The sequence below is a fragment of the Leucoraja erinacea genome, chromosome 24, assembly GCF_028641065.1.
Source record: "Leucoraja erinacea ecotype New England chromosome 24, Leri_hhj_1, whole genome shotgun sequence".
Classification (NCBI taxonomy): domain Eukaryota; kingdom Metazoa; phylum Chordata; class Chondrichthyes; order Rajiformes; family Rajidae; genus Leucoraja; species Leucoraja erinaceus.
In genome coordinates, this window is record NC_073400.1 from 3,103,334 (window position 1) to 3,124,995 (window position 21,662).

General features: G+C 45.9%; 1 protein-coding gene across 1 annotated transcript in view; it reads left to right on the plus strand.

The window, feature by feature from the left end:
* ikbke (inhibitor of nuclear factor kappa B kinase subunit epsilon) overlaps positions 1-21,662 on the plus strand; it is an 86,781-nt gene that overhangs the window by 56,323 nt on the left and 8,796 nt on the right. Inside the window, exons 14-18 of the mRNA XM_055654381.1 lie at positions 577-689; positions 3,134-3,210; positions 12,259-12,298; positions 15,492-15,593; positions 19,834-19,930. Of these exons, the coding sequence (XP_055510356.1) occupies positions 577-689; positions 3,134-3,210; positions 12,259-12,298; positions 15,492-15,593; positions 19,834-19,930 (429 nt within the window). The remainder of the gene's footprint in view (positions 1-576; positions 690-3,133; positions 3,211-12,258; positions 12,299-15,491; positions 15,594-19,833; positions 19,931-21,662) is intronic.

Genomic DNA, 21,662 nt, shown 5'->3' on the forward strand with positions numbered 1-21,662 from the left:
CTTCGGCCCACCGTGTCCGCCCCAACCAGCGAACCCCGCACATTAACGCTACCCTATACACACGAGGGACAATTTTACATTTATACCAAGCCAATTAACCTACAAATGTGTACGTCTTTAGAGTGTGTGAAGGAACCAAAGATTTCAGATAAACCCACGCAGGTCAAGGGGAGAACGTATAAACTCCGTACAGACAGCACCCGGCGTCAGGATTGAACCTGGGTCTCTGGCGCTGTAAGACAGTAGCTCTACTGCTACGCCACCGTATGCCCCAAGGAAAGTGCAGGGGGAGATTCACACGGTACATACAGTATGTTGCAATTGGCACGGGTCATTTGATGGGACATTGCACAGGAAATGTTACTTGTCTAAAGCATGGCACATGGCCTGAAGTATTTAATGTTTCAATGTATGATACATCTAACCAGTGCTATATCTGGGATTATTGAACTCTGTGCCTAAGCCACAGTAGAAGGGACTTCACCCTGTGTTGTATGTGCACTCGATAACTGAGATGTGATATTCTCTTCCGCATGGATATTGATCAAATGTAAATTTATATATCTTGTGTTGCAGACAGTGCATTTCCTGGCAACCATCTCCCAGAATGTTCAAAACAGTCAGAAGCAACTGGATCAGATCGCAGTTCAATGGTCCAATACCAATGACATCCATCATAAAGACAACACGTAAGCACAGTTAAACCTAAGGAGCTAACGATATTTCAAAGACGTTTCCTTAACTATGGCCTAATAACGGCGAAAAAAATTAATACTTACATTTTGGAAACAGACAACAGTCCCTACAGTGAAGATGTGGATCACAAACGTGTCCGAGACACTACATTTGGAAAATATTAGGTTTGTCTTGGCGGAAAAACCGGATCAATTTCTTAAGACATGGACACACTTTACTGAATTCTTACAACAATAGCATGGTGCAACACAAATTTAAATTTAAATCCGATGCTGGGTTGGGATGAGGTGGACGAGGGGCAAGGTATATCTCCACCTTTCTTTTACTTTTTTCCTATTTCTATATCTTTCTGCCACACTACTTTGGTAGTTTAGGAGATTCTCATTTGTTCTTCTTCAATCTATCTTTTCACTTTCTACTTTTTTCTTTCTTGTTTATCTTTTCTTTTCTTTTTTCATTTTCATAATTCAGGTTACAAGGTTAAAAATGAAGATGTACAATAATTGAATAATTTTAGATGCCGAATGTTTTATCTCTGTACAATTGCTTCTAATTAAAAAAATAATAATAATAAAGAAGAACCTAAGGAGCCAGGTCATAGTGAATTGCAGCATTTGGCGATGTCATTCAGCCCATCATATCTGTGCTAGCTTTGTGCTGGAGTCAACATTTCCTATTCTCCCAATGACCCTGATTCTTCCCATTTTAATTATGTTCATTCTCTCCCTGTAACATTCCTGTAACAAAGCATTTCCAATTTCAGTAATGACCTGTAAAACCATTGCCCCTATTTTTACACTTCACTCTCTTGGAGATGCTTTATAAATGAAAGACCCCACATAATTCCTTTCTACCCATGAGCACTATCGTCCTTCATTGAAGGTAGACACAAAATGCCGGGGTAACCTAGCTGGTCAGGCATCATCTCCCATTGATGACCCACTCCTCCTGTCAGGGTGATGCTGCCTGTCCCACTGAGTTACGCCAGCATGTTGTGTCTACCTTTGGTGTAAACCAGCATCTGCAATTCCTTCTTACACATTAGTCCCTCATTGGTTGCTCTCAAATTCCTTTCAATCTCCACTTAGACTTCTAGCTCTTGCACCTCCTCATTCCTCAAACGCACTTATCTTTTATATTCCTATTTCAGAATGTGGTCAGTGCTGGCATCACCAACATTTGTTAACCATCTCTAATTGCCCTTGGGACTTTTGATGTGGTGAATCTGATCCATCAGCTTTCCCTGTGTCTTGAATGTCCTCTTGGCAATGGATGTATGGGCTTTGTTCAGCGTGAGAAATGAGACTTAGGTCAGGACATCTAGAGGGAAGGAGTGTAGCAGGTGAATGGGACACATTCAGAATGCAAGTGGTTACAGTATGAAACTTCAATTGAGCAGATTCAGTTGTACAAAGCCAAAGGGCTAATCTTTATTTTAGACTTGTGTAAAATAGGTAATGTTGAATTATGAGCATAATATTAACAATGTTATTAACAATGATCTTCCCAACAATGTTATTAACAATGATCTTCCCTTTCTATTTTGAAAGGGGCACAAAAAAATGTCTTTCCTCGCATTTCTTTCCGCAAAAATCGTTCTGGCTTTGTTAGAATGACTGCACAAGGTGAAAGTGAAAGTGATGATCAGACCTGGGGGGGGAGGGGGGGGGGGATTGGCTGGGGAGCGTGGTGAAAGTCCTCCAGCCTTTATTTTTTTGTTTAGTTTAGAGATACAGCGCGGAAACCGGCCCTTCGGCCCACTGAGTCCGTGCCGACCAGCGATCCCCCGTACATTAACACTATCCTACACATGCTAGGAACAATTTCCACGTACACCAAGCCAATTAACCTACAAGCGTGTACGTCTTTGGAGTGTGGGAGGAACGAAGATCTCAGAGAAAACCCACGCGGTCACAGGGATAATGTACAAACTCTATGCAGACAGCGCCCTTAGTTGGGATCGAACCCGGGTCTCTAGCGCTACAAGCGCTGTAAAGCAGTAATTCCACCGTTGCGCCACCGTGGCTGCCCTTGGTCAGTTTGGAGTGTTTTGATCCAGGCTGATTTTGAATGTAATAACTGAGTAGACAATTGGATGATGTTGCCGTGCACAATGCCATCATTCCACACACTAGGGACAATTTACATTTATACCAAGCCAATTAACCTAAAAACCTTTACGTTTGGAGTGTGGGAGGAAATCGAAAATCTCAGAGAAAACCAACGCAGGTCACGTCCGTACAGACAGCACCCGTACTCAGGATCGACCCCGGATCACAGGCGCTGTAAGGCAGTAGCTCTACCTCTATGCTACTGTGTCGCCCATGACTGGAGTTGCATTTTAAAGAAAGGAGGAACCAAGAGGTGAAAAGTATAAACTGGAAGATCAGCCAGTAAAGAATAATTAATAATTTTTGTCCTCTGATTTACTTTGTAGAATTGGCAAAGTGGAAGTCCTGCTTGAAAAAGTGTCTGCTATTCACCGGCAGCTCAAAAAAGATCGAATGAGAATGAGTAAGACAACTGTTTTATTCCTGGTATTGTACACAAGAGCTCAGATACACATTTGGTCCGTTATTGCAAAGCGACACAAAGCCAAAGGTTGCTTGAACCTATCATAATGCAGGTGATCTTATAGAGAGGTGTCTAAAATAATGAGGCGAGTAGATAGGGTGGATGCACAGAGTCTTTTAACCAGGGTGGGGAATCACAAACAAGAAGAGATATGTTAAGGTGAGAGGGGTAAGATTGAATATGAACCCGAAGGGCAACCTTTTCACGAGGTTGGTGGGTACATGAACTGCAAGCAGAGGTAGTTTGAGGCCTGATGCCCCGAACATGGTATTTAAAGGACACTTCTACAGGTCCATGGATAGGATAGGTTTAGAGGGATATGAGACAAATGCAGGCAAATGGGACATGCTTAGATGTAGCATGTTGGTCTGCCTGGATGATTTGAACCAAAGGACCTATTTCCGTGCTGTATGATGCTCTCATGCCTCTGAATGAGGAGATTTGAGGTCATGTTTTGTTCTAAAGACTTGGGCACCAATTCTAGGCTAATATTTGCAGCACAGGGGGAATATTGCAGCGCAGTAGATATATTTTTGAGGCAATATGATATGATATGCCATTTATTGTCACTATACATGTACAATGAAATTAAAAGCTGCTCGTACTCAGTGCATACATATAATTTAGTACAAAAAAACAAGAAACAGAAAACAAACAAAAACAAAAGGGAGAGGGGGGGGGGGGGGATAGGTGCACAATTCTGCGGTGCTATATACATATATACAGATGGAAGTCCGGGTGTTGGGCTGTGAAGTCAGTGCATGTGTGAATTTAGAGTAGTTATAATTTTCGGAAAACAACTATTCCTGAGTCTATTTGTCCTGGATTTGATGCACCTATAGCGCCTTCCAGAGGGCAGCAGGTCGAACAGTCCAAACACAGGATGGGAGCTGTCCTTGATGATCTTGCATTTTCACTAAAGGTCACTAGAGGTCACTAAACCTCTCAGTTAGACATAATAGATCCCATGGCTCTTTTTATGAGGGTATCTGTGGGTATCCACTAATATGATCATCCACTGGCTATTATCACATTGCTAATTGTAGGAGCGTGCTGGGGTCAAATTCTTCTCCATATTTTCAACCTTACAGTAATGCCCATATGTCAAAAGTTCTTCATTGGCTACAAAATGCAGGTCAGGTTGGTTAATGAGACGTTCTAAAGTTATGAAAATGCAAGTTCAAGAGTTCAAGAGAGTTTTATTGTCATGTGTCCCTGATAGGACAATGACATTCTTGCTTTGCTTCAGCACACAGAACATAGTAGGCACCAATACAGAACAGATCAGTGTGTCCATATGCCATTGTATAAAGAGTTTAAGAAGGAACTGCAGATGCTGGAAAATCGAAAGTACACAAAAATGCTGGAGAAACTCAGCGGGTGCAGCAGCATCTATGGAGCGAAGGAAATAGGCAACGTTTCGGTCCGAAACCCTTCTTCAGATTGATGGGGGGTGGGGGGGGAGGGGCGGGGAGAAGAAAGGAAAAAGAAGGAGGAGGAGCCCGAGGGCTGAGGGAGAGATAGGAAGGGGAGGAGACAGCAAGGGCTAACAAAATTGGGAGAATTCAATGTTCATGCCACCAGGATGCAGACTCCCCAAGCGGAATATGAGGTGCTGTTCCTCCAATTTCCAGTGGTGCTCGCTCTGGCCATGGAGGAGACCCAGGACAGAGAGGTCGGATACGGAATGGGAGGGGGAGTTGAAGTGCTGAGCCACCGGGAGGTCAGGTTGGTTAATGCGGACCGAGCGGAGGTGTTCGGTGAAACGATCGCCAACACCTCCGCTTGGTCTCACCGATATAGATCAGCTGACATCTAGAGCAGTGGATGCAATAGATGAGGTTGGAGGAGAAGGTACACAAAAATGCTGGAGAAACTCAGTGGGTGCAGCAGCATCTATGGAGCGAAGGAGGAGATGCAGGTGAACCTCTGTCGCACCTGGAACGACTGCTTGGGTTCTTGAATGGAGTCATTTGCTTCCTCGGGGCATGCCTGCGCCTCCATCTCATACCTCATGGCTTCCAGCTCCAGTTCCCTACCTCCCAGTTCGAACCCCAGCCGGACTATCGGTACCGACTGGCTATCTACCGGCATACCCAACAATTCTCCCACCGGGCACTGAGATCTACCCTGGCCATGATGCGCCAGCACCAACAGGACCTCGCATTGACTCTCCAGAAACTTCAGGCCTCACTAACCCATACCACAACTATATACTTCATCCGGCGGAAGATCCACCTCTTCAATCAAAGATTCCTGGCCCACCTTAACTCCACCAAGGATCTGAAATTAGCCCGCCTCCAGGCCGCTCCCGCCGCCGACACTCCGCGACTCGACCGCCCACAGGCTGCGGACCCCAACGCTGGCCCTCGCCGCCTGCCTGAGTCGCACGCCATCTTGGCCACAAGGAGCACCTCCAGTACTCACCAGGACGCCGCCTTCGCCGACCTCCACGTCGATGTTGCCAATGACCTTCACCTGCCCACCGATGACGCCCAGCCTCGCCGCTTCAATGGTAACTTGGACTTTCTCCCCCTCGTTGATTCCTCCGACTATCGCCACCATAACGCGACCGCTGAAACTCGCCGCTCCCCCAGGACCGCCTAACCTCATCGCTGCACTGGGCTCATCCGACATTCCCGCACCACTGGCCCTGCCGAATATCGCAACCGCACCGGGCCCATCCGACATCGTCGTCACACTGGGCCCGCCGAATATAACAGTCGCACCCGGCCCACCTAACATCGCTGTCGCACCGAGCCCACCCAGCATCGTCGCCGGACCGGGCCTACTGAACATCGCTGTCGCACTGGGCCCGCCGAATATCACCGTCGCATCCGGCCTATCTAACATCACTGCCGGACAGGACGTACTGAACATGGCTGCCAGACCGGGGCTCCCCGAACATGGCTGCCGAACCGCACCTTACTCACCTTGTCGCCCCACCGGGCTGGCCGAACTGCGCCGCCCCACCGACCATCCGCCCACCGGGACCTCCCACGTATCGCCCGCGGACCCAGACTTCACTGCCCGCGGACTCCTACCATCGGGTCCGCCGACCCACGCCACTCCACCGCCCTCCAGCAGCCCACAGCCATCGCCTTACCTGCAAACTGGACTCTGCACTGGGCCTGAAGCCTCCACACTGCTGATTCCCACTCCTCTGGGTTTGACTGCACTAGGTCCTAGTGCTAGTCTCCCCAACCCTGGTAACCTCAGTGGCTATTCCACTGGGTCTTCCCCATCCCCCTCAAACTATGTGACCCCTGCTCTTCCCTACCCACACCACAGCCCTCATACCCCCCCATCCCATGACCACCCTCTACCCCCCCCACCACACATCGCCTCGTCCTCAGTCCACCCACCTGCCTTCCTCCGGCCCCAACTCCCATCCCTGCCGGGTGTTCATCATCCCCCCGACCTCCCCCTCTCCAACACCGAACGGTCTGTCCTCAGCAAAGGTCTTACCTTAGTCCCCCTCCGTCCCCACCTCAATGAGTTCCGCGCCCACCACGACTTAGAGCTCTTCTACCGTCGCCTCCGCCTCACAGCATTCTTCCATGGGAAGGAGTCCTTGGGAAGGATGATGATCCCTTTCCCCGTCTCCAACGCACCCCCTCCTCGTGGCCCTCCGGCTTTAGAACTTTTTATCCAAAACTGCCGTCGCGACATCAACCGCCTCAACTTCTCCACTCCCCTGTCTCACTCCAACCTCTCCCCCCCTGAACGCACTGCCATCGACTCACTCCGCAACAACCCAAATTGGGTTATCAAACCAGCCGACAAGGGAGGTGCCGTGGTAGTCTGGCGCGTCGATCTCTACAAACCTGAGGCCACGCGCCAACTCTCGGACACCTCCTCCTACTTACCCCTGGACCAGGACCCCACTGACGAGCACCAGGCCACCATCTCCAGCACCATCACCGACTTCATCAACTCCCACGCCCTGCCCGCCCGAGCCTCCAACCTCATCGTTCCCTAGCCCCGCACGGCCCGATTTTACCTTCTCCCCAAAATCCACAAACCTGACTGTCCCGGTAGACCCATTGTCTCTGCCCATTCATGCCCCACCGAACTCATCTCCACATACCTTGACTCCATCCTATCCCCCTTGGTTAAATCCCTCCCTACCTATGTTCAAGGCACCTCAGACACTCTCCGTCATCTCCGCGCATTCCATTCTCTAGGCCCTCACCCCCTCGTCTTCACCATGGATGTCCAGTCCCTCTACACCTCCATCCCCCACCAGGATAGTCTCAAAGCCCTCTGGTCCTTCCTCGACCGGAGGAGCAACCTATACCCGGCCACTGATACTCTCCTCCGCCTAGCGGAGTTAGTCCTTACCCTCAATAACCTCATGTTTGACTCCTCCCATTTCCTCCAAATACAAGGCGTAGCTATGGGCACGCGCATGGGCCCCAGCTATGCCTGCCTCTTTGTCGGGTACGTTGAACAATCCTTGTTCGAGACGTACCAGGGCCCCATCCCCAACCTCTACCTCCGCTACATCGACGACTGCTTTGGTGCCACCTCCTGCACCCACACACAACTGACTGACTTCATCCGCTTCACCACTAACTTCCATCCGCCACTCAAATACACCTGGACCATTTCCGACACATCCCTACCATTCCTTGACCTCACTATCTCCATCGCAGGCGATAGACTTCTGACCAACATCCACTATAAACCCACTGACTCCCATGGCTATCTGGACTACACTTCTTCCCACCTTGCTTCCTGTAAGGACTCCATCCCTCCGTCTACGCCGCATCTGCTCCCAGGATGAGGCGTTCCACACCAGGGCATCTGAAATGTCCTCATTCTTCAGGGAGCGGGGTTCCCCTCCCCCACCATAGATGAGGCTCACACCAGGATCTCTTCCATACCCCGTAACACTGCTCTCTCTCCCCATCCCCCACTCGCAACAAGGGCAGAGTCCCCTTAGTCCTCACCTTTCACCCCACTAGCCATCACATACAACAAGTAATCCTCCGTCAGTTTCGCCACCTCCAACGTGACCCCACCACTCGCCACATCTTCCCATTTCCCCCCATGTCTGCTTTCCGCAAAGACTGCTCCCTCCGTAACTCCCTTGTCAATTCTTCCCTTCCCTCCCGTACCACCCCCTCCCCTGGCATTTTCCCTTGCAACCGCAAGAGATGCTACACTTGTCTCATTACCTCCCTCCTCGACTCCATTCAAGGACCCAAGCAGTCGTTCCAGGTGCGACAGGGGTTCACCTGCATCTCCTCCAACCTCATCTATTGCATCCGCTGCTCTAGATGTCAGCTGATCTACATCGGTGAGACCAAACGTAGGCTTGGCGATCGTTTCGCCGAACACCTCCACTCGGTCCGCAATAACCAACCTGACCTCCCGGTGGCTCAGCACTTCAACTCTCCCTCCCATTCCATACCCGACCTCTCTGTCCTGGGTCTTTTCCATGGCCAGGGCTAGCACCACCGAAAATTGGAGGAACAGCACCTCATATTCCGCTTGGAAAGTCTGCATCCTGTGGGCATGAACATTGAATTCTCCCAATTTTGTTAGCCCTTGCTGTCTCCTCCCCTTCCTATCTTTCCCTCAGCACTCAGGCTCCTCCTCCTCCTTTTTCCTTTCTTCTCCCGGCTCCCCACCCCCCATCAGTCTGAAGAAGGGTTTCGGCCCGAAACGTTGCCTATTTCCTTCGCTCCATAGATGCTGCTGCACCTGCTGAGTTTCTCCAGCATTTTTGTGTACCTACCATTGTATAAATATATACACACATGAATAAATAAATTGATAAAGTGCAAAAAAACAGATTATGGGCTATTAATGTTCAGAGTTTGTCCGAGTGAAGTTTAATTGCCTTATGGCTGTAGTTATTCCTGCCCCTGGTCATTGCAGTCGTCAGACTGTATTTTATTTACTATTGGCAGACCAATTTCCCTCTGGGATACATAAAGTTGTATCATATCGTATCGTATGGAAAGATAAGGTTCCTTTTATTGAACTATCAGGCAGTTGAAGCTATGCAAGAGAGTTCCACCCCTTAGCCTGCATCTTTCTTGCCTGCCTTGGTTTAGCAAAGTTACAATATTTTGAGATTTTAAAAATCAAGTCTGTAATTTATCCCATCAGATAAAGCATAAAAAGTTTAATTTGACACCTTTCACTTTCATATCTTCAGTATTAAAAAAAGTTATGGCCATTTTCATACTCGGAAATTAGCATCTTGTTCCCTATTGCTTTTCCATTGACTTCTCAAAAGCTGTGATTGAGGACAGTCAAAAGCCCATAACTTTCTTAAAAAAATAATAGAACTGAAAGAAATGTTCAGTTATTTTAGATTGAAGCATTCTGAAACAAATATGAAACAATCTTACTTAGATGACTTGAAATGAAAGCATATAATTAGTTAGTTACCTAATTGTAGCTAATTATAAAACTCAATTACTAGATCTAAACATCTATCAATTTCGTAAGAATAGATTAACATTTTTTAATAGCCTTTTCAAATAGCACACAAGAATGTCCAATAACAACATCTCATTGTCAGGCCATGGAAGAATTTAATTTAATACCAAATTTTATCGGATAACATGTGACTTTTGAAAACCCGCTCAGTGCGCAGGCGCGGCATTAATGCCAGCAGTGCAACAGCGGCCAGACGGGAGTAGGCCAAATGAAAGAAGGAATTTAATGTACTTACCTTCATACCTGTGACTTGTTTTTTATGCTGAGCCAGCAGAGGGAATCATCGACTTGCCGACAGTGGAGGGTTTTTCTGGAACGCGCACACACTGCGGTTGGAACGTTGCGCTGTTGCCCAGTGCTAAAAGCTGTTGACCAAAGCAGCCTGGATATCTGGCAGGCAGACTCCCGACAAGGAATACCGCTGCCCGAAAACGGCCTCTTAACGTCAGGACCAAACCTCAGGCTGGAGGACACGGAAGTGGGATCAGCATCAAAAAAATCACCGAATGTCGCAACGTCATGGAGCTAAAACACTGAAAAACTGCCAATTAAAGGCCACTTAAGGATTGCACTGGCACTCCTTGTTTATGGACCATAAAATAAACGGTTTTCCTGGCTTACCTGGGAGTATGCTTGATACAGGATGAACAGCTGCTGGGTGTCCGCTATGTGGCTTCACCACTCGAGATGCAGTCTTGACGGACCAGCTTACTACCTTTAGAAGACAGGTAGTTATGAGGTGTTGATTCATTCCCCTAAATTCATTACTCCAGCGCTGAACTTGTCAGGCGATTTAAAAAAAAAAATTTAAAAATGAATTTGAAAATACACAGAATGCTCTTCCAGAGGTCGGAATGGCAATTCTTCAGCAAAAGCTTGCACTTCCAACAAAATATAATCCATGACAAGGTAGGAGAAAACCGCATTTTAACCCCCCTCCCCTCAAAGGCGCTAAAATCGCGCACGCGGCCAGGAGCATAATTTCAGCGCCTTGCATCCACCAGCTGGGTAAACCTTATGGTACTGTGAAACATGCCAACCTAGCCTTTCAGGGTTGCAGGCTCCAGGGAAAATGCCATCCACCATAATTGGTTAAGCGTTCCGGAGGAAACAGAAGAATACCAATACCATGGATACGGTCTGGTTCCTGCCAGCATATAGAGAACAGGGGTGCTCTACTAACAGGGGGCGATTACACTTGTTCAAAGAAACATGGGGTAATGTCACGAATAATAAATATATACTCAACAGCATTAGTGGATACAAAATTAAGCTTATATCAGAGATATTACCGCCAGTTCAACATGACTTACTCCCTCCGAGAAGAAAAGCGGGAGGGACAAGCAACTGGTACCCCTCATCCAAAGGGGGTCATCAAAAAGAAACATGAACCTTTCGAATTTGTATCGAATATACATTAAAACCAAAAAAGATGGTGGATGTCCATCATCCTTAACATCACTAAATCAGTTTGTTGAGTATATACATTTCAAGATGGAGACGTTTGTTACTGCTAGACAACTGATCTCCAAAGGATACTTTATGGCAAGCATTGATATTAAAGATGCTTACTATCTAATACCCATTGCACATAAAGTGCAAGTGAAATGAATTTGCCAGCAGCGGTACAATGATAAAGAACACACAATACACAATACAAATTTAACACAAACATCCACCACAGCATTCATCAAAATTTGGCCAGTCCTCCTCCATTTCCCCCCGTGGTCGGGACCTCATCCAGTTCTGTACAATGTGTGGCGGGCTATTTGTCAGTAGGCATCGGTTTTTGGTTTAGAGAAACAGCACGGAAACAGGCCCTTCGGCCACTGGATCCGTGACGATCAGCGATCCCCGCATATTACCACTCTCCTACACACACTAGGGACAATTTTATTTTTTACCAAGCCAATTGACCTACATACATGTGGGAGGAAACTGACGATCTCAGAGAAAACCCACGCCGTCACGGGGAGAACGTACAAACTCCATACAGACAGCACCCGTAGCCGGGATCAAACCCGGGTCTCCAGCAGCAACTCTACCACTGCGTCACAGTGGCACATCTAGTAGAGCTGTTTTCCTCCCAGCTTCAGCAACCCTTGTTTGATCCTGACCTCGGGTGCTGTCTGGATGCAGTTAGCACATTCACCCTGTGACCACATGGTTTCCCTCTGGATATTCCTACATTCTAGACACATGTGGCTCGGTTGGAGTTAATTGGCTATTGTAAATTAGCTAATGCGTGAACGAGTGGTGGAATACGGGGAGGGGGGCTGAGAGGAATTTTTAGTTGAATGTTGTCAAAATAAAATGGATTAGTATATGATTAGTGTCAAAATGGTTGCTTTGTGGTCAACATGGGCTTAGCAAACTGAAAGGCCCGTTCCCATATTGTATCTCTTTGTGACCTAAAGCACATCTGCCTGTAAATCAATGCAAATTGCAGTGGGCAATCAGCATAACCATCCCCACAGATCACAACAAGGAGCTGATTAACAATTTACAATGATTTTCTTTTCCTTTCAGAGCTTCAGTACAATGATGAGCAGATCCATAAATTTGAGAAGTAAGTTTGGTTTATTTAATTTATGCTGTTAAGTTCCTAAATGCCCCCCCCTCTGATCCTGTGGATTTTCTTTGAGATCTTCGGTTTCCTCCCACACTCCAAAGACTTTCAGGTTTGTAGGTTAATTGGCTTGGTATAAATTACCATCCGGACCTGGGGTCCCTCGCCGGGGATCACCGGAGAAGAGCTCCGACCGCCGGCCTGCAGCCTATAACATCCTGAAGTCGCGGTCTCTGGTAGGAAAAGTGCCGATTCGGGCACTCCAAGCCGCGGAGTGTGTTCGACCGTTCATGGCCCCAACCACGGGTGAACAAGGGAGGTGGACTGGCTGAACTTTGTTGCCTTCCACCACAGTGAAGATTGCTGTGGTGGATGTTTGTGTTAAATCTTATTGTGTATTGTGTGTTGTTTTTAAGTGTATCGCTGCTGGCAAATTCGTTTCACTGCACCTTCGGGTGTATGTGACGAGTAAAATTGACTTTGACATTGAAATGTAAACCATTGTCAAATCTAGTGTGTGTAGGATAGTGTGAATGTGCAGGGATTGCTGGTCGGTGTGGACATGGTGGGCTGAAGGTCCTGTTTCCGCGCTGTATCTCTAAAATAAACTAAGACTGATGCCACATTGCAGCACTGAGAGACTACTGCTCGGTCTCAAGTGCTGACCCGACTATGAGGCTCCTCTGGCAGCTTCTCTGTACAAAATAAATAACCTGATCATTCATCTCAGTAATCAGTGGGATCTTGCTGTGTGGAAAATTATTCCAAATGTATCCATTTAACCTCGTACATTATATTTCAATGTATGGCAAGGGCTTTGTGCAGGAAGAAACTAGATGCTGGTTTAAATCGAAGATAGACACAAAATGCTAGAGTAACTCAGCGGGACTGGCAGCATCACTGGAGAGAAGGAGTGGGTGACGTTTCGGGTCGAGACACTTCTTCAGAGGGAGGAGTTACTCCAGCATTTTGCGTCTATCTTTGGCAAGGGCTTTAGCAGTTTTGAGAAAAGTGTGGTGAGGAGCTGTATGAATACAAACACCTTGCATCTCTGTCAAAGCCAAGATAACTCGAGGTAACTTTGCCAATGTACTGGGCAGTGACAGCAGTGTCAATTATTATCCTTTGAACGTCATAACCATATAACAATTACAGCACGGAAACAGGCCATCTCGACCCTTCTAGTCCGTGCCGAACACGTATTCTCCCCTAGTCCCATATACCTGCGCTCAGACCATAACCCTCCATTCCTTTCCCGTCCATATAACTATCCAATTTATTTTTAAATGATAAAAACGAACCTGCCTCCACCACCTTCAATGGAAGCTCATTCCACACAGCCACCACTCTCGGAGTAAAGAAGTTCCCCCTCATGTTACCTCTAAACTTCTGTCCCTTAATTCTCAAGTTATGTCCCCTTGTTTGAATCTTCCCTACTCTCAGTGGGAAAACCTTATCCATGTCAACTCTGTCTATCCCTCTCATCATTTTAAAGACCTCTATCAAGTCCCCCCTTAACCTTCTGCGCTCCAAAGAATAAAGCCCTAACTTGTTCAACCTTTCTCAGTAACTTAGTTGCTGAAACCCAGGCAACATTTTAGTAAATCACCTCTGTACTCTCTCTATTTTGTTGACATCCTTCCTATAATTAGGCGACCAAAATTGTACACCATACTCCAGAATTGGCCTCACCAATGCCTAGTACAATTTTAACATTACATCCCAACTTCTACAACACGGAACCCTATGCCTGAATCAGCCGTTCGAACAGACTATCTTATTGGTCCTCTAATTTTTCACCATACTCCTGCAATTGATCCCATTTCACTTCTGAGGGTTATTGAATCAGCCTGACCTCTGACCTCCCAGGGAGTGAATTCTAGATTCAAACTATTCACTCTGTGAAGTAACATTGGATTCATTTTCTCCAGGATTTCTGACAATAATGTAAAATCTCTGCCCTCTTGTTACTGGTTACTATCGTAGCAATACAAATGGATTGTACCAATCCTGCCAGAGCCTCTCATGTTTCTGAACAAGGTAACTCTCCTTTTATACCCCTGTTTAACCTTTAAAGAGATTATTCCCAAACTCTATTGTCATTCCCTTGTACTAAAGTCCCTCATTGCACCCTGGCCACTCCCTCTTCTTCCCTCTCCCATCAGGCAAAACGTATAGAAGTGTGTAAACCCACACCTCCAGATTCAGGGACAGTTTCTTCCCAGCTGTTAACAGGCAACTGAATCATCCTACACCACAACCAGAGAGCAGTGCTGAACCATTTGGTGATAACCCTGTCCCACGGTGCAAGTTCATTCCAAGAGCCCTCCCGAGTTTTTAAAAAATCAAACTCGTGGTAAGCACGGAGAATGAACGTAGCGGGTACGTCGGAGGTCGGGGATGTCCCAAGCGGCTCGTAACATTAACGGCAGGTACTCGGGAAGACTCGCTAACAGCAGGTATGCACCGGAAGACCCGTGAAGATTTTTCAACACCTTGAAAAATGTCCACGAGAGGCCCCGAGTACCGACGAGTGGCCATAACCGTCAATCTCCAAGTTCGAATCAGGGCAAACTCGGGAGAGCTCTTGGAATGAACACGTACCGTGGGACAGGGCTTTAACCCTCTCAGGTGACCCTCGGACTATCCTTGATTGGACTTTGCTGGCTTTACCTTGCACTAAACGTTATTCCCTTATCATATATCTATACACTGTAAATGGATTGATTGTAATCATGTATTGTCTTTCCACTGACTGGTGAGCACGCAACAAAAGCTGTAGCTTGGCACACGTGACAATAAACTAAACTGAGCTGAACTTATCCTGGTGAGGTATCTCTGTGCATTCTCCAAGGTCATTACTTTCTTTCCCAAGATCATGGCTTTCTTGAGTGTGCTCCCCAGCCGGGACACAATATTTCATGATGGCTAACCAGTCATTTATAAAGATCTAATTTAACTTCCTTGTAATATCTGTCCTTTTTTGTGTTTACTGGGCTGATGAACACAAGATGAGTTTAGAGTACATTACGTGACGTAGATTGTAAAATATTAACTTCAGAAACGCGTAATGTTTTACATGTTTGACAACTTGTCTTCGATTCTTTCCAATCTTGGTGATCTGAACTTTGAACCTATGGTCTCAATCTTTAGGTCAAAATAACCTGTTCTTAGTATTTCCTTGATGTTCCAGACTCAACATGGGGATTCATGCCAAGAAAGTGCTGGCGTTAGTTCGAGAGGATTGTGAACAGAAATATAAGAAGCTGCTGACGTGTGTAAAAGATTGGATGAGGTACGTAACTAAAGTGTGTAAACCCATTGCCATCGAGGGCTGACTTGTTTAGCCAAATAAATAAGTAAAGACCTGTTGGACAACTTGGTTACTCAGATGGGATAAGTGTTGGGAAGGTCTGGTTGAGATATGTGAGCAAGGGTTGGTAATTGATGGTGAGCTGAGATGTTGCAGAGACCATTTGAGATAAGTGACTTGGTGATCAAGGATCATTTTAGTGTTAGCGTCTGAAAGTGTTAGCGTAGAGTTGATAGGCTGACTTGGAGATGACGCTAGATCCAAGTTTTCATAAAAAGGCCAAAAGTATAATATTGTTGATGCTGTCAATTTAATGTTTCAAGCGCTAAAAATACTCAGCAGGTCAGCTATGCTTCAGGTTACTGAAGTAATGCAACAGATGCTGCCTGATCAGCTGAGTATTTCTTGTATTTACTGTGTTTTTTATGTCAATAGGCAGGAATAGGCAACTAGTGAATTAGCAGCGAGTGGATTTCCAATGTTTTTGCTTGAAGGTCCCCATAAAGGAGAGACCATTCTCTAAAGGCAACGAACGAGAGGTTCTGACAAATCACCATCACCTTATTGTTGAGAAGCCACAAGAATTTGTGAAAGATTGTTAATAATGTTACATTCATATGGATCATGATATCCACCTTTGACTTATGGAAGTGCCCAGATGTTCTTTTAATGAACTCGTGAATGTTGAGCCATTCAATCAATGAACGCAATGGCCGTTGTAAGCCTTTAAATAACAGAGGTGTGAAAAGTGAATTAATGCTTGGACCAAGTTAACTGAAGGCACAGCTTCGGGTGGCACAATGACAGAAAATGTGGGATACAAATAGATCAGGATTGGAAAAGGACAAGGATTTCACCAAATTAGAGTCATACACCATGGACACATGGAGCACATGGGTATAGACCCAGGGTATGGACATAGAGCACATGGTATTGGGGGTAGGGTACTGACATGGATAGAAAATTGGTTGGCAGACAGGAAACAAAGAGTAGGGATTAACGGGTCCCTTTCAGAATGGCAGGCAGTGACTGGTGGGGTAGCGCAAGGCTCGGTGCTGGGACCGCAGCTATTTACAATATACATCAATGATTTAGATGAAGGGATTAAAAGTAATATTAGCAATTTTGCAGATGACACAAAGCTATGTGGCAGTGTGAATTGTAAGGAGGATGCTGTGAGGATGCAGGGTGACTTGGACAGGTTGGGGGAGTGGGCAAATGCATGGCAGATGAGGTTTAATGTGGATAAATGTGAGGTTATCCACTTTGGTGTAAAAAACAGGAAGGCAGATTATTATCTAAATGGTGTCAAATTGGGAAAAGGGGAGGTACAATGGGATCTGGGGGTCCTTGCTCATCAGTCACTGAAAGTAAGCATGCAGGTACAGCAGGCAGTGAAGAAAGGGAATGGCATGTTGACCTTCATAACAAGAGGAGTTGAGTATAGGAGCAAAGAGGTCCTTCTGCAGTTGTACAGAGCCCTAGTGAGACCACACCTGGATGATTGTGTGCAGTTTTGGTCTCCAAATTAGCGGAAGGACATTCTTGCTATTGAGGGAGTGCAGCGTAAGTTTACAAGGTTAATTCCCGTGATGGCGGGACTGTCATATGTTGATAGAATGGAGCGGCTGGGCTTGTATACTCTTGAGTTTAGAAGGATGAGAGGGGATCTTATTGAAACATATAAGATTATTAAGGGATTGGACATGCTAGAGGCAGGAAACATGTTCCCGATGTTGGGGGAGTCCAGAACCAGGGGCCACAGTTTAAGAATAAGGGGTAGGCCATTTAGAACAGAGACGAGGAAAAACCTTTTCACCCAGAGAGTTGTGAATCTGTGGAATTCTCTGCCACAGAAGGCAGTGGAGGTCAATGTTCTGGATGCTTTCAAGAGAGTTAGATAAGGCTCTTAAAGATAGTGGAGTCAGGGGATATGGAGTCAGGAGAAGGTAGGAACGGGGTACTGATTGTGGATGATCAGCCATGATCACAGTGAATGGTCTTGTACACCTCTAAATGATGACCTCATCCTCCTGCGCTACAAAGAATAAGTCCTAACCTGCTCAACACCTCCCCATAGCTCCGGCCCTCCGGTACCTTGGGTTCCTATTAAATCTTGCCCCTCACCTTAAACTTATGTCCTCTTGTCCTTTATGTCCTTACCCTGGGTAAAAGACTGTGAGCATTTATCCTGTGTATTTCCATCATGGTGTTGTACATCTCTGTAAGATCACTGTGCTGCTGGGATTAATATGGTATATAATACCTGATTAATCTTTCCCAATAGCTCTGACTGTCGAGTTCTGGCAACATCCTCATAAATCTTCTCAGCGCTCTTTCCAGCTTTGAGAAATGGACGAGCTCAAGGGAATGGGAAGTAGGGAGGTAACGGTAGATAGAGGGACTGCAAATGCTAGTTTACCAAAAACGACACAAAGTGCAGGTGTAACCCTGGGTCAAGCAGCATCTCTGGAGGACATGGAGAGGTGACATTTCGGTTTGGGATCTTAGTTTTTTTAATTTAGAAATACAGCGGAGAAACAGGCCCTACGGCCCACCGAGGCCACACTGACCAGCGATCCCTGCACCCTATCCTACACACCCACTCGGGACACATTTACGCATACACCAAGCCAATTAACCTACATACCTGTACGTCTTTGGAATGTGCGAGGAAACGGAAGATCTTGGAGAAAACCCACGCAAGTCACGGGGAGAACGTACAAACTCCGTACAGACAGCACTTGGAGTCGGATCATATTATACACCAGATGCTGGTTTACGCTGCAGATAGACATAAAATGCTGGAGTAACTCAGTGGGACAGGCAGCATCTCTGGAGAGAAGAAATGGGTGGCATTTTTGGTCAAGACCCTTCTTCAGACTCTGACTTCTTCAAACTGAAGAAGGGTCTCGACCCGAAACATCACCCATTCCTTCTCTCCAGAGATGTTGCCTGTCCCACTGAGTTACTCCAGCTTTTTGTGTCTATCCTCAGTTTAAACCAGCATCTTGCAGTTCCTTCTTACACCCGTAGTCGGGATCGAACCTGGGTCTCCAGCGCTGCAAGGCAGTAACTGTGCCACCGTGGCCGTCCCTTCTTCAGACTTATTATAGAGGGCAGAAAGCTGGAAGATTGATGGGACAGTTCAAAGCCAGGCAAGTGGAAACAAATGAGGGGGATTTATTTGACAGATGGTTGGACAAAACCAGAGATGAAAATACAAGGTGAGGCCATATTTAGAGCATTGTGTTCAGTTTTGGTCACCCTGTTCTGGGAAAGATGTTTTTAAGCTGGAAAAGGTGCAGGAAATATTTACAAGGATATTGCCAGGACTTGAGGGCCGGAGCTATGGGGAGGTGTTGAGCAGGTTAGGACTTATTCTTTGTAGCGCAGGAGGATGAGGTCATCTTATAGAGGTGTACAAGGTCATATATCATTTTACCCAGAGTAGGAGAACCAGAGGACATAAGTTTAAGGTGAGGGGGGAAAGATTTAATAGGAACATGAAGGGTAACGTTTTTACACAAAGGGTAGTGGGTGAATGGAACGTGCTGATGAGGTGGTAGTTGAGGCCGGTACTATCGCAGCATTTAAGAAACATTTAGACAGGTACATGGATAGGATAGGTTTGGAGGGGTATGGGCCAAACACGTGTTGGTGGGACTATTGTAGATGGGGCATGGAGGTCGGTGTGGGCAAGTTGGGCTGAAGGGCATTTTTCCACACTATGTGATGATGAAAAGGCTGGATGATAAGAAGAGAGGTGTGAAATGTAAAGCCTGGGGTAAGGAGATAAATGGAAGGCGATGGTTTTGGGGTGGAATAATAACAGACCAGGAACCTAGGATCCTAAGAATATCATAAGATCATAAGAGATAGGAGTAGAATTAGGCCATTTGGCCCAAGTCTACTTTGCCATTCAATCATGGCTGATCTATCATTCCCTCCTAACCCCATTCTCCTGCCTTCTCCCCATAACCTCTAACACCCATACTAATCGGGAATCTATTTATCTCTGCCTTAAATACTGTATACCCACTGACTTTGCCTCCACAGCCTTCTGTGGCATAGAATTCCACAGATTCACCATTCTAATATTTAATATCTGCCCCAATTAATAATCTGATTAAAGACATTTAGGGATAAAAATGATGAATAAGAGAGAAAAAATATATGACCAAAAAATGTATGTATCTAAAACTACGATTATCTTTTACAGGACTGCCTGTGACATCAGGAAACAACTGAGATCCTTTGGTGAACAGTGTGAGAGCCTCCATTGTGATCTGGAGAACTGTGGAACTTATCTGAACAATGTATGTACAGTTTTGAGACCTTGCTGAATTCACCAATTGAATCATTTAAAGGCATATGAATGATGATAAGAGTTGCTGTCCCATAAAATCAAATTTAAGTTGCCTCCACATCATTATAATTTAAACAGTGGTAGAAATGGCTGGAATACAGAAATCTATGGCGATACTTATTAAACGTTTACTGATTCATACATGATAGAAGGCAAATTCACCCCATCAAGTCTACTCTGCCACTCAATCAAAGAGTTTGGCAGATCTAATTCTCCTCAACCCCATTCTCCTATCTTCTCCACATAACCCCTTACAGTTGTACTAATCAAGAATCTATCTCTGCCTTAAATATATCCATTGGCCCCTACAGTCTTCTGTGGCATTGAATTCCACAGATTCACCACCCTTCTGACTAACAAAATTCCTCCTCATCTTCCAAAAGGAATGTCCTTTAATTCTGAGGCTATGGCCCCTGGTCCTGGACTCTCCCACTAGTGGGAAACATCCTCCCCACATCCACTTTATCTAGGCCTTTCACTATTCGGTAAGTTTCAATCAGGTCCCCCCCACATCCTTCTAAACTTCAGCGGGTAGAGGCCCAGTGCCATAAAACGTTCTCCGTATGTTAACCCACGCATTCCTGGATCCTGATGTTCACTGGCAATATATTTGGGCTATAATTTGCTGCTGGAGTGTCAAGGCAATAATAGCATTGAGAGTGTAACAGGATTTATTGAAGCTCTGAGTATTAAGCTCATTAATTAACGAGATATAACAGGAAGGGGATGAAAGTCAGCGGGTGCAGCAGCATCTATGGAGCGAAGGAAATAGGCAACGTTTCGGGCCGAAACCCTTCTTCAGACTGATCGGGGGCAGTCGCCCCCGATCAGTTTGAAGAAGGGTTTCGGCCCGAAACGTTGCCTATTTCCTTCGCTCCATAAATGCTGCTGCACCCGCTGAGTTTCTCCAGCTTTTTTGGGTACCTTCGATTCTCCAGCATCTGCAGTTCCTTCTTAAACAGGAAGAGGATGAATTTGTGTTAAATCATATATGGGCAGAAACTTTGAGAGGAGAAGAAAATAATACATTTGCAGATATAAAGATTGGAAGGAATTCAGATTTAACACTGATTTTTTTTTTTTTGGACCGGTGAGGTTAACAGGCCATCATTAACAATGACCGTGTTAGTTCATGGATGCTGTATATTGTAGGTAACATTTTGTGATGAGGTTGTTTGGGTGTTTTTATGCAGCTAGAGTAACCAGATCCGTGAGGTTGATCTCAACATCCTGTTTTTGCCAAGTCTAGTGGAGCAGTGCAAATCATTGAGCAGTTTGCATTCATGGTGCTTTCACCTTGCTCTCTAGCAGACCATTAACGATAACACCATTACATTCTTCTCCAATGGAAGTGATATGGTATGGCGCTGACTCCTAAAACCAGAAGGTTTCACTTGCATTCCTGGCCTCCCTGCAGCTAAGTATTGGAATACTTGAGACTTGGACAGGAGGGGGAGGAAGAGTGCAGGACATCACACTCCACACGTCTGTCCTGGGGAACAATGAGTTAGAAATAGTGTGAAAGTCTCCTCATCTCGCAAGGAGATAAATCGGCAAATTTGAGCAAAAGCAAGGAAAGTGCAAGATTCAAATGTGCTGGGTGGAACATGAGATATGACCAGTGGCATATGAGAGAGATTCCATTTATGAAGTCAAAATATTATATTTAAATTGCCACCTGT